This window comes from Podarcis raffonei, chromosome 6 (assembly GCF_027172205.1).
Source record: "Podarcis raffonei isolate rPodRaf1 chromosome 6, rPodRaf1.pri, whole genome shotgun sequence".
NCBI classification, from domain to species: domain Eukaryota; kingdom Metazoa; phylum Chordata; class Lepidosauria; order Squamata; family Lacertidae; genus Podarcis; species Podarcis raffonei.
Window position 1 is genome coordinate 72,499,829 of NC_070607.1, and position 13,731 is coordinate 72,513,559.

The window sequence follows — 13,731 nt, forward strand, 5'->3', positions numbered from 1 at the left end:
AATGAAGCGGGACCTCAGACGGCTAGAGCGAGTATGGCGGGGTGCCCGTGACGGAGCCTCAAGAACATCTTATAGGGCTTTTATGAAAACCTACGAGATGGCGGTGAAGGCTGCTAAGAAGTCTTACTTCTCGGCCTCCATTGCATCCGCTAGCTCTCGCCCGGCGCAATTATTTAGTATAATCAGGTCTTTAACGTCCCTTGAAGGACAGCCAAATTTAAATAACAATTTGACACACGGCTGTGAGGCATTTGCGAGCTTTTTTGCGGAGAAGGTCTTGTTGCTCCGCCATGACCTCCCTGCCAATTTGGATACAATAAAGGAACTGGAGGCCCCTCGACTGTCCTCGGGTCCAGTATTGGACCACTTTGACTGGATATCCCCAGCCGATGTGGACAGACTTCTCCGAGCGGGAAAGCCCACCACCTGTCCTCTTGACCCGTGCCCGTCTTGGCTGATTAGAGCGTGTCCAGACGAGGTGCGGGCCCTCCTGGGGGATATCATCAATTTGTCCCTTGGCACGGGGACATTCCCAGGGGAACTGAAGGAGGCAGTGGTGCGCCCGCTCTTAAAGAAAACATCATTAGATCCTTTAGATCTATCCAATTACCGCCCGGTTTCGAATCTTCCGTTCCTGGGTAAGGTGATTGAGAGAGCGGTTGCTGAACAGCTTGGTGGGTTTCTGGATGAAACATCGGCTCTGGATCCATTCCAGTCTGGCTTCCGCGCTGGTCATGGGACCGAGACAGCTCTGGTTGCCCTAACAGATGATCTTCGTAGACAGCTGGATCGAGGCGGGTCGGGGCTGCTGATTCTTCTAGATCTGTCAGCAGCTTTCGACATGGTCGATCATGAACTTCTGGACCACCGCCTTGCCGACGTGGGGATCCAGGGCACAGTCCTTCAATGGCTGCGCTCATTTCTCTCTGGTCGGGGACAGAGGGTGGCGCTTGGGGGGGAATTGTCATCGCGCCACTCCTTGGTGTGTGGAGTACCTCAGGGTGCGATACTCTCCCCAATGCTTTTCAACATCTTTATGCGCCCCCTCGCCCAGCTTGTCCGGAGTTTTGGGCTGGGTTGCCATCAGTATGCCGATGACACCCAACTCTATCTGTTGATGGATGGCCATCCTGACTCGGCCCCAGACACACTGACCAGATGTCTGGAAGCTGTGGCTGGATGGTTACGTGGGAGCCGGTTGAAGCTAAATCCTTCGAAGACAGAGGTCCTGTGGCTGGGACGGGACGATATGGGATTGGGGGGGCAACTCCCATCTCTTGCGGGGGCGCAGTTAGTGCCAGCACCGTCCGTTAAGAGTTTGGGTGTAATCTTCGACACCTCCCTTTCCATGGAGGCGCAGATTGCAGCTATAACAAAGGCGGCATTTTTCCATCTCCGCCAAGCTAAGCAGTTGGCTCCTTACCTCTCTCGCCCTGACCTAGCCACTGTGATCCACGCGATGGTCACCTCCAGACTGGATTATTGTAACTCGCTCTACGTGGGGCTGCCCTTAAGACTGACCCAGAAACTCCAGCGGGTGCAGAATGCTGCAGCGAGACTCCTTACGGGGTCTTCGCTGCGAGATCACATTCATCCGGTGCTATATCAACTGCACTGGCTCCCGGTGGAGTACAGGATCAGGTTTAAGGTGCTGGTTTTAACCTTTAAAGCCCTATACGGCCTAGGACCCTCGTACCTACGGGACCGCCTCTCCTGGTATGCCCCACAGAGAAACTTACGGTCTTCAAATAAAAACATCTTGAAGGTCCCAGGCCACAGAGAAGTTAGGCTGGCCTCAACTAGAGCCAGGGCTTTTTCGGCTGTGGCTCCGACCTGGTGGAACACTCTGTCACAAGAGACTAGGACCCTGCGGGACTTGACATCTTTCCGCAGGGCCTGCAAGACAGAGCTGTTCCGCCAGGCCTTTGGCCAGGGCACAGCCTGACTCCCTCCCTCAGCAATCTTCGCGGAGCTCTGGCCCAATGGTGGCCAGTGGCTTGAATTTAATTAATTTTATAATGAATGATTTTAGAGTGTTGTTTGTGTTGTATTTTTGTGTTGTTTTATTGTTGTTAGCCGCCCTGAGCCCGGCTTCGGCTGGGGAGGGCGGGATATAAATAAAATTTATTATTATTATTATTATTAAGAGTGAAGTCAGGATCAATATACAGGGTGAAACAACCCCTCGGCCCCCCCCATACTGTCTCGTTTTTATGTAGCTATGTATGCACCCTAGATTTTGTTGTTGGTTTCAGATGCAGGCCTGATGAAATAGTTCATACTGAAAAGCCCATACAATACATACAGCATAACCTTCCCACCACAGAGATCTTTTAAAAAAATGTAATAATTGGAATGGCAGGAAAACTGGAATAACGTATCCCTTAGAAATAGGACAGACAAATGGGAATAATAGCAGCAGGATTGAGCATGAGCAACTGAGGACAAAGAATAGGCATGGGGAAGAGGTGAGCTCAGAAATGGGAGCTGGAAAGCTGGAGACTTAGTGCAAGAGTGCAGACATATAGGGCAAGACTATCTTACGGTGTCCTCACAATCTGGTGCTCTGTCGTCCAAGCAGCTCTTCCCATTTAAGTCTGCACCTTTCTGAAGAATGTCCGAACCATCTCTCAAAATCACTGGAACGATCGTTCGTGCCAGAACCTAGGGATCTGAATTCCCAAGCTAATCCCCTTGAGTCTCTCCACTGCCCTTCTACTTAGGAGTAAAGTGCAAGCCACAAAGTGGTTGAGCATCAAACACATTTATTTCACTTTTATTGAATACAAGAACAGTGAGCACACACGCATACACCACCAAGCACTGAAAGAGGATATGATTGAAAGGGGTGGGGTGGGGTGGGGGGGACAAAAAGAGGAATGGGGTGCAAGATGACCAGAGGAATTAGTGAGGAAGGAATGACAGAGCGTTGCAGTTGGTTGGTAAAGTGCTTCTCAAATTAAAAAGAAAGAAAGAATATAATTAGTAATATTATTCATGCAATTGCAGGGCAGTTTCGGAATCAACTTAAGGGATTTGGCGCAAACAATCGGTTTCGTCTCCCACACCCTTCAGAGGGAAATGCCCAAAGAAAAGAAAAAAGAGTGGTCAGCTGCGTCTGATGGAAGCAGTAGTGAAGATTAAGGTAAGAGGAAGCCATAACTTTAAAAATTATGCATGGCTTCAACACTACCACAGATAATAAATATTATATATATTTATATATATTTATATAGATGTCTATATATAAGCCACATCCTGCTATTTTTTTGTTAATGGCTACCCATCGGACAAGCTGCGGGAAGAATCTGAAGGAACAAGTCTATTTTAGCTTTCCTCTGATTGCCCAGTTGGATTTTGATCTTGAGCATGTTGGGCTTGGTGCTGTTTACCTCCACAGATTTGAGTGGCTGACTCACTTATCCCAATGTATACCAGTGTAAGTGGGATTGTGCTTTCCATCTAGCTACTCAACAGTGACTTTTGAGCTGACGTTATTTTCTTTTTTTGAAAGTGAAAATCAAAATGCAAAGTTTGAGAAGGGAGGGTTACCTCTACCCCCAAATTCCCTGTAACAATGTCACCAAGATCTCCCTGTGTCTTGGTTATTTTTAAAATTAAGAGCACAAGCTTTTTTGTGTTCTGTTAAGATCAGTTTAGAGTTCTATGTATTTCACATCCATATATGCTATTTCTTTGCTTTTCGGTTCTGGGGTATTACATGATCCCTATCAGCAACAGGAAGTGAACAAACTAATAACAGTCCTGAAATAAAACTCAGGGAGAGAAGCATATAGTTGGATACAGAAGTGGCAATGACTTCTACATCAGAGAAAGAAGTCTGTTTATGTTCTCAGTGCTTTACGTAGGACATGTCTGCATGCCAGAAGCAGATCCAGTTTTAGGGAACTGTAAAGACCAACGACCCAATACTTTCTATTGTAACAGTTTACTGTATGGGAAACATCCACTTGACTATATTCAAGGAGGCTCTTTTACCCTAAGATCTCTAGATCCCAATCCAGCTATCATGTGTGTTGAGGGGGGAAGATGTAAAAAGGCAAGCATGGTGCAATATCTGTTGGTCTTTCTCTAAAGTCTGGAGCCACCGGCTGCTTCACTTGGAAACTGGTTCATTTTGGTTTGTCCCCCTTAACATTATGCATCTGCTGTCTTTTTCCCCTCAAACAGTGGATGAAGGCAATTTGTGGAAAGCAGTGATGGAAACCTTCCAAGTACCAGGTTCCATTTGTAGCAGAGCAAGTTACATTTGATGCCTTCCTCATCCATGAGCAGCGCCTGCCCTTATGTTGTGCACTGGTTGTCCCCTTTCTGTAACTGAATGGATGTACTTTCAAAGAGCCAGTGCTTCACTTGTCCTCTGGTTCTAGGTTTACAGTGCTTAGAAGGAAGCCATGATGTTTCACACTGGTTCCCCACCTGCCGGATACTCTCTGCAGAAGCTAGTGTCACCCTGGCCAAACACAGCCATGCAGCATACAGCAAGCAGGATGGGGATGCCTCCTTGTTTGACCTGGACACTCCCTTTGGAGGGCTATCAAGATCCATTGCAGATATGATGCTAAAAAGGGAGTCCTGTGGCCAGTAGGTCTGGAGGAACCACTTTATAGTTTTGAAAAACTGACACACAAGGCATCTTTGCTACAGGTAAATATTTAGGTCCGAGAGATCAAAGCCTACTAGATACTGAAAGGCTGTGAATGAAGCAACCTGACCTCATGTCCCCAAGGTGACCTCAGTCTCCTGGGCCCAGGGGAGGAGGGAGACCTTGGCACGCTTAAGTGACTAACTGGGCTGCAGTAACACTGATCCATTCTGTCTTCCTCGACTCCCTCTCCAGGTTGCTGAATGGTGCCTTATCACCAACCAACCAATTACAAACACTACTGTGTCACTATGTCAGTCCCTTTAGCAAGAGCACAGAGCAGGTGAGTGACAGACAAATATGGCCAGCAGAGATCATTAGTGTTTGTTTTCTTCCTACTCTGTTTTCATGGGATATTGGCATGATCTAAGAGTCTTATAATACATCAACCACGGTCAATCAAATAATTATAATGTAAAAATGCCATTGTCATACTTATCAGCACTGTTTAATTTGTTTTAATATCGTTCCCCACCCTCCCCAGTTATATATAATATACATAACTTAAAAGCACATCCATATGAAACCTCTACAGGCTGCATTTTGATCAAATATAGAAATCATATACATATTTTGATTTGTTTTAAGTGAAATCCAGTCTTAATGATCTTCAGAAGAACAAAGAACCGGATGTGGGGGGACGAAAGGTTGAGAAAGGAAGGGCGGTTTGGGGAAATAACAGAACCAAAGATGAAGCAACAGAAGTGGCATGGAAGTGGAGAGAGAGAGTGATCACCACACATCCCAAATCAGAAAATAATTAAACAAGAATTATACAAGTGAATGGTTTTTGATTCATTCCTATGCAGGGAATCATTTTGTATTTCTGCTTGTTTTGCTTGTTGATTTCTTGCTTTGTTGCAAAGCATTCTTGCTTTTCCATTCAGTGTGCAACAAATGAGTTATGTATCCTTTAAATGTAACATGCAGAATGGTGGTTTATTGTATTGTTAATAATAATATTATTACCATCGTGACTTTTTTTTCTTTCTTTTAGATCAGTCCAGTCAATTCTTCAATTTATTTGAAGAGGTGGTTGGTTTTTGTTTGTTGCTGATGTTGCTGTCTGTAATTCATCTCCAGCATATAGCAGCAGTGCAAGGATGCATTTTGTTTCCTGTATATATAATATATAATATATTTGCTATTCCTTTTTTATTTTTATTTTTTTTTTGTCTCTCAACATTATTCTTGCAGCCAGGACGTTCTATGTCTCATTGAGGAATCCAGCATAAAGGCCCCTTCTCTTTCTCCAAAGTTAAAATAGAGATGCCAACTTTTAGAAACACGAAGGTCAAGATTCCTGTATCAGAATGAAAGGAAAGAGGAAGCAATAGTAAGCACAATGTAAGCATTTTATCAAGACAACAAGCAAGACTGTCTCTAGCAGTTTGGTTTTCTGGAACACCTATTGCTATAATGATGCAATGGGGCACTGTCATTTTGGAACCTGTTGTGGAGAGGTTAAATCTAGGGCACTGAATTTTTAGACTTCCCACCTGCAAAAAAACTCTCTGCATGTAAATTCACTCAACAGGGAACTTGTTGCACATCAGATGTGCAATTTCTGCATGTTGCAGAGGATTCTAGAGTATGTTCTGGGGTGTGTCCTCAGCCAGTACAGACTTTCAGCCTGGCCTAGCTGTTGCGCTGTGTGACATGCTGTAAAGGGCCCGACATTTTTCTGCAGCTGCACATCACAGAGAAAGTGCAGTAATGATGAGCAAACTGTCTTTTGGGAAGCTTGGTTCTGGGAGCTAACTTCCCAAGGAGGCACCTCTTCTAACCATTCAAGGAACCTAGGGTTCCCACTGAAAATTACTGGTCATCCAGTTGCAAAGGTTTGCCCTTTACCCAAGGGGTAACATAGCTAAAAGATATAGCTTTATGCTGCAAGCTCACCACTTTGCCATGGCCATGATAACCATCTAGCCAAGCACATATCGGTGTGGCTGAAGTTTGGAGGGCTGATTTCTTTTGAGGGGAGGCACTGTTTCTCAGTAAAGGTCTGCCTGTTTTGACACCTACAACATATCCACTTTGTGTATCATTCTTTTATTCTGCTATGTTGCCTGGCCTCTATAGTCAGCTAGATGTCACATCTTACAGGGCCGTCTTCCCACATCTTTTCATACCTGAGGCTTCTTGTCCCTTTCCTCTGGAGATGGTTCTGTTTCTCTATATACTACGGCTTTGGTTACCAGCATGTCAGGATGCTGCAGTTTCGCCTCCTTGATTGCCAAAGCCAAAGCCTGTGGAAACAAAACGCTGAATGTAAAATGGCGGCTCACGTGACTTGCTGTAAGGAGGTAGCAACTGAAGATCACGTAGAAACGAGAAAAAAGAATGTTACTGAGGATGCATAGAACTCTATTCATGGACCAAGAAAACTTAACATTGTTGTTGCAGATTTTCCATTCAAACCTGTGGCTTGGATCTTTGGAAGCACAAATGAAAATAAGTTCCTAGGAGGCGGCTTTAGAGTCCCTCCTCTCCCCCTGTATTCCCTGCAGAGGGCTGCGAGGAGACTCTCTTGAGTAGCTTAGGATGGACGCTGGTGGAGGAAGGGGTCATCAGCCAAAATTCAGCAGAGGAATTGCACATACACTTAACTTCACTGGTGCCCAAATGCGGACCATTATTTCCTCCTCTGTCAGCCCAAAGCCCCGTTTCATGCTTTTCAAAAGAGGCATCACAGAGAGGAAGGAGTGGGCAATCACCTGCCTTCCGTTCACAGTTTGGAGGAAAACTGTGTCCTTAAGAAAATTCATCTGCAGTTGTAGCCCTCTGTTACTGTATGTTGCAATCCCAGCTTACCTCTAGTGTATTGCAGTATGACTGGACTGAAATTGCAGTTGCACCCCCTAACCTACACTTACAGATTTGCTTCCCTTGTAACTATACAGTTATTACTCTAAATGGACAACATGTTACAGAACAGTGCTGCAGGAGTTAAAAAAGTTGCACCAACTGAAATTTCCTCTTCTATGCGGCTACCAAAAGTACAGAAGTTCTAGTGTAGGCTGGAGCATCCCTGTTCTAATATGAAATATTGCAATTGTTTTATCTTCTCTTGCTGGATATTATGATATATGTGATTTTGGTGCTTTTTTGTTATTTTTCTTTTGTTTCCACCTCTTCTTATAATTTACAAATTTTGATTAAATATAATTAAAAGTAATAATAATATGAAACTTTAGAAGAGTGCATTTGATTATTATTCTTACTACTGCATCTTCCATACTCATTTCACTTTATCCTGGCTTTTTAGTTGTTGCTGTTTTATAATAATTTACTATGAAGGAAGCCTACAATGGTTTTACTTAGCTTATTGTTGATTTCATTTAGTTCATAATTAGGTTTTATTACAATCAAGTGGTATTTAAATACTAGTAAGTAAATAAAAGGCATACCTCTGGATTTCTTTTGTGTTATTGTGACACTAAGTCTACCTGTCACAGAGTGATCAGTACTGCGATTTGCTATATACCAGTAAAAATATGTGAGACTCTTATTTCTACCACTAGCTTTCTATGTATAGGGAAGCATGGATCTGGGGATCCTGGCCTCCTTAAGCTTTCCATCCTTGTATTTATGGAAAGCTTATTTCTAACATTACTGACAGCCTCATTCAGATTTCCTTCACACCTGGTCTTGGTCCACATCTTCATCTCCTGTTATGATGATTCGCTTTTCTATTCTGGTTTCAGAAAATCCTCCTTTCACAGTCTGAAATAAGGAAAACAACACATTGAGTGTTTATACAGCACTTCCAATATTTAAAATGTTTTGTAAGTTACCTTTTCTCTCACTCAGCCACTGCAATTTTATGAAGGCTATCGCATTATTTCCTATTTTATAGATACAGAGTTGGGAATAAGAAATAATAGTAATAATAATAATAATAATAATAATAATAATAATAATAATAATGTCTTCTAATGTCTTCTTGAATAGCTTCCACATGGCTCTTAATTTTGCAGTGTCTCAAGTTGAGTGGTCTTACTTGGCACACATGCTAGTATTCTGGTACTCCTGCTCCAGTCTTACCTTGGTAACATGAGTGGTTGTGGAGGTGGAGAGGGTTTCTGCTGTGGCACCAAAAAGACTGGAGAAGGCTTCTTTCCCAACAGCACTGCTGGTGATCTGCAAAAACATGCAAAGCACCATCCACGTCAGCAGACTGCCTTTTTTATTAAACATGCATACTGGGGCGAAGGTTTATCATGTAAAAGTGTCTGGGCTCTGATTTTCTATTTTTAGGGGGGAGTGGTGGGATCTGTTTGTTATTAACGAAGGTCATAGTTCAGAGAGAGAAGATGTTTTGCACATAGAAAGTCTCAGGTTCACTCTTGGGCGTCCCGTTTGAAAAGTTCTCTTTGCAAACCACTATACCAGTCAAAATCACACAGTACTACTGGGTGCTAAATAAGCCACTATGACACTGTATACGGCAACCCTTATATCTTCATTGTATTCTAGTATTGCATTCATTTGGTCATTGCTTATTTAAATAAATCAGCTAACAGTTGTCTACTAGTACCTATTTTGTTAACAGTGCAATCTTAGGCATTGCATTCAGTGGGGTTGACACTCAGGTTAAGTGTATACAGAACTGCAGCCTGAAACAATAATATTAAGCTAGACACAGTCAGAATTCAGGTACATCAAGTAGAACTAAATATCTGCCCAGATCAGTTCCCTCAACCTTCTGGTAGGCCTTTCTGAAGAACATCTCGGCAGCATTCTAACAGGCTCACAAGAACAGCCTCTAGCAGACATTTCCAGGTAAAGTGGAACTGCAACAGAGAAAGCTCTGGGTTATCTCCTAACAGATTTCAACACTTGAAAATAAAAGGGGCCCACAGCGGGCCTTAATGAGTAGGAAACTCACTATAATTTACTTGTACAACTACAGAAGTATCAGATAACCTTTACATATTATGTTGGCTTTCTACTTCATCATTGTTTTCTGAAAAAGGAAGTAAAGCACGGAAGGAACCATACTAGTAAAACCCAACCCCTAAACTTTCTGACTGACAGGATATTCACTCACAAGTGTCACAGGAGGATCAGAGCACCTATCAGCACTGTCAGACACATGCCATTATATTCTCAGATGAGTAGCTGCTAAGAAACAAGTGCGTGAATCAGATTATAAGGGCAGAGAGACAGTAGTTTGCTTGCTTGCAGTCACTGTGTGTGTCTCTGGAGGTTGATGGCTGCCAAGAATGATAGAATAGTGGGTTTATTGGTCTGCCAGTAGTAAATATGTGTTTCATATGTGTTTTAATCATTTTGTGCAGTACCAACTCACAGTTCACAGTCTCACAGTTCACCTCAGTGGGCTTACATTAGGCACACTGAAGATGGTCTATTATTCCTATTGCCTCTGTTTTTCAAAATCGCCCTGAACCTTGTTCTTCCGCTACTGATGCTAGAAAGAAGATGGGAGGGGTAGCCTTAAGAAATAGTAGATATGTGTGTATGGTTATGCAGGATTTGGGGGTCATTATATGGCTACAGGAGGGATGGGGAATGTGTTCTGGACTAAAACATCAATTGTCTCTGACCAGTAAGCATGCTGACTGGGGCAGATGGAAGCTGGAATCAAAGAACATCTGTAGAGCTACAGATTTGGCACCGCTGGTCTACCGCACTCTAACATAGCTATACCTCAAAGGCCCAGGAATGTAAAATCACTCACTGGAGAGATGGAGCGAAGTTCTGTTGTTCCCTTCCCAGCCTTGGTGCTGTGATCCTGAAAAACACAAGGTGGGTATGGATATAACTAAAGAGAGAAGTGAGGTGTCCTGATCGCACAGATCCCCCTACACACAAACAAAAGTTTGCACATTGGGGTTTCTTTACGACCTTGGGCCACATGCAGTTGTTGGAAGCAGACAACATGACACTGATGGCATGACTAAAGCCGCACCTCACTCTGGAGTCAACACAATTATGCCCTACACACAAGCAATGTGTGAAGTAAGGCTTACGTTGTTGCCAGATGTGCTTTTGAGGGGTGCAATAGAACCTTCAACCCCAGATGTTTCCAGTAAGGGGTACTTACTGAGGTTGTTGATATGGTTTCTGTGCTGACGATGTGGGAAGTGGTTATTGTCTCCTTTCCGCCTGTGGTGGTACCATCAACCTTAACATGAAAAGGGAAATACGGTAAATCAATAAAGATTACAGACTAAGCACAAGCGGCAGTCTCTAAGAAGATTAAAAAGAAAACACTTGCCCTGATTCACATGCCAATGAAGAGCTTTAGTGAAATTCTTCACCCAGTTAAAGTAAAATACATGAATTTACATCTGTCTAGACCAGGCATAGGCAACCTCGGCCCGCCAGATGTTTTGGGACTACAATTCCCATCATCCCTGACCACTAGTCCTGTTAGCTAGGGATCATGGGAGTTGTAGTCCCAGAAGATCCGGTGGGCCGAGGTTGCCTATGCCTGGTCTAGACTCATTCCACCTAATTGGACTAATAACTTGGGTATTACTGCACTGGAAGTATCAGAAAAGATGGCACTCTTCTGAAAATGCAGGCATGCTACAGGCATATAAATGAACCATTCTCGTTTGATAACCTTCCAGTGCAACTCATCTGAACAGCACAGCAACCCTTACATTTAAACAAATGCAGCGCAGATGTGATCTTCATATGATGTGTTGCCACTAGAGATACGCAGTGGGCCCATGTTTCATGTGCTTTGACCAAGGTGCTGTGCTGCAAGATAAACAACTGCAATAAAACAAAATAAAATATAAATGTTACCTGCGTAATTTCTGTTGCAGTGATTCTATGCTGCACAGAGGTTTCCGATTCTGCTTTTTTCACAGTTTCCGTTTTCATGGAGGACTACCAAAGGAACAAAAGAATTTAGCAACAATCCAACCTGCATTTAACTGAACAAAATTGCTGGTTTGTGCACAATTCCCTCGCTCCACCTTCTACTTTGTAAGCTGTCATGGATGAAGTTATTTTAATTGCACAGAACTTGTTCAGCTTGAATTCAAGCGTCCTTCTATTGCAAAGAGCAAGTGCAGTTTTCAAACAGCAGAGAGAACTGACTGAAAATATGAAACTCAAGGACGTTGTAGAGGACTCCAGTAAAGGTAAGAGAATGGAATTAAAATTCAAACTGGTGAAGTAAGATGATAACTGCAGTAACTTGCAGTAAAAGGGGTGGGGAGATGAATTTAGAACTTTGCATTTTAATGCAAATCTCTGCAGAACAAACAAACAATTCCATTGCAAGGAGTAGATGCACATAAATACAAACTGTCTTGCAAATATAGGACATTTGGTGAAGCAAATTTATAGGAGATTTGGCTTAACTGTATATTCCCACAGACAGTATTGCTTTCCCCAGCATTTGCTCTGTTTTGTTTTCACTTCTGTTTTTTTCAGTCAGTCTGGAGAAAGTTACTTTAACTATTCTTGCTATAACCATCTCCCCACTGCACCGAATCTGACTTAAATAGAAGCAGAATAAACTATAGTCATTTACCTCAGCTCCCATCCTAGAAACTATTCATCTCATCGTCACATCATTATACATAAATTAAATGTCTTCAATACAAATGTTATTTGTTGATTCATGCAACATAGAAACTTGCTATGGTGGAACAGCAAATACAGTGGGGGTTAAAGGTATGATGGTAACTTCACGGGTTAGGAGATACAAAAGGACACACTTAACAAAACACACATGCACTTGGGTGTCAAAGACATGCAAACATGACAGCAACATTCATGAAGGTAGATAAAATATTCTAGTTTTTTTAAAAAAACAAAAAGATGCTGTTTGGAAATAGACGTGCTTCTCCAAACAGGTGTGAGACAGACAGTCCATCGAGCAATGCAAATGCCAAAAACAGACAACACTGCAAATGAGGACACTAAGATACAGCCGTGCACCGTGGCTTCCTTTTGTACCTCTTCTGGGATTACTTGGGGAACCTTCTCCCCTTCCTTGGCAACATCTTCCTGCACGGGAGCTGGCTTGTCCGATTCCTCAGAAGAAATCACGCCCTCTGCTTCTCCCTCGCTCTTTTCCTTGTCAAGCTCAGGCAAACTCCGGGAGAAGTCTTCGAAGGCGGCGCTGTGGTAGTCGCCAATGACTGTGAAGTCCACCTCAGCCTCAAGGCTGGAAGTTGAGCTGACCGTGATGCTTGAGCACTTGCGCTCGATGGCCAGGTGGTTGTCTTTAAGGAAGACAGAGTCTCTCTCCTGGTCTTGCTCCTCGTCCCCAGTGTCACTTTCGGGGGCCCTGTGCCGAGGTGGCTTAGATTTCTCCTCTGTGCCCTCCCTCAATCCCGCTCTCTGAATGAGACAAAAGGGAGGAAAGAAGCTATGGCTGTAAGTGCCGAATGACAGGTTACAGCCATCAGGACCCATTGGTTTGGGGTGAAGAGGGAGAGAGGAAGCATCATCGAAAGGGTATCAAGCACATCCCAAGCATGAAAACCAAAACTCCTCACAGCAAAAACTCTGCAGGGAGAAGGGAAAAGGGTTTCTGATTTTACCTGCAAAACTGCAAGGAGGAAATAAAACAATGACCTTGGAAATATTAATCCCAAATAGATGAGTGGTACTTGTGGCAAAAGAGGGTGTGTGCAAAAAGAGGAGATGTTGTTAAGACATTAATAAAGAAGTTCAGATTCTCACTGACCATTGGGGAAGCAGGAGGACAGAAAAGTGGAGGCAGAGAGTAGAAAAGTTTGGGTGTGGGGAAAAAGACAAAAGGTTAAGGCAAATTGGCTGCACATATTGCAGGAGAAGCAAGAACATTTGTCAATTTCACTGAGATAAGGTCATTTGTTATTTTCTGCCACTGTATATACCTCACTTTGCTTTGTAAGGCTCCTTTTAAAAAGCGCGCAAGGAACGGTTTGGTGGTATCCTGAAATATCACCGTGTTTGTGAAAGGGTGTGTGTTGTGAGAACTCGCATCTCTGGATTGAGTATGCCACCAGAGGAAACCTGTTAAAAGTATGAACTTTTCCAGGGTAGATTTTTAATCAGTGTAATTGACAAGAAAAAAATCAGAA

General features: G+C 43.3%; 1 protein-coding gene and 1 long non-coding RNA gene across 6 annotated transcripts in view; one reads left to right on the forward strand and one right to left on the reverse strand.

Moving 5' to 3' along the window:
* Positions 1-4,025: 4,025 nt before the first annotated feature.
* LOC128416349 (uncharacterized) lies at positions 4,026-5,968 on the forward strand. Its single transcript, XR_008331194.1, has 3 exons — positions 4,026-4,668; positions 4,862-4,949; positions 5,864-5,968. It is a non-coding gene; the product is annotated as an uncharacterized LOC128416349 (long non-coding RNA).
* Positions 5,093-13,731, reverse strand: part of EPB41L1 (erythrocyte membrane protein band 4.1 like 1) — a 169,149-nt gene continuing 160,510 nt past the window's right edge. For 4 of the 5 annotated variants that reach the window (XM_053393989.1, XM_053393990.1, XM_053393992.1 and 1 more), the window contains 8 exons: positions 12,617-13,003; positions 11,453-11,536; positions 10,740-10,820; positions 10,374-10,427; positions 8,717-8,812; positions 8,315-8,395; positions 6,802-6,918; positions 5,093-5,969 (listed from right to left, as the gene is read on the reverse strand). In XM_053393989.1, the coding sequence (XP_053249964.1) occupies positions 5,961-5,969; positions 6,802-6,918; positions 8,315-8,395; positions 8,717-8,812; positions 10,374-10,427; positions 10,740-10,820; positions 11,453-11,536; positions 12,617-13,003 (909 nt within the window). In that variant the 3' untranslated portion in view covers positions 5,093-5,960. The remainder of the gene's footprint in view (positions 5,970-6,801; positions 6,919-8,314; positions 8,396-8,716; positions 8,813-10,373; positions 10,428-10,739; positions 10,821-11,452; positions 11,537-12,616; positions 13,004-13,731) is intronic. The other variant, XM_053393993.1, reaches the window with a different exon arrangement.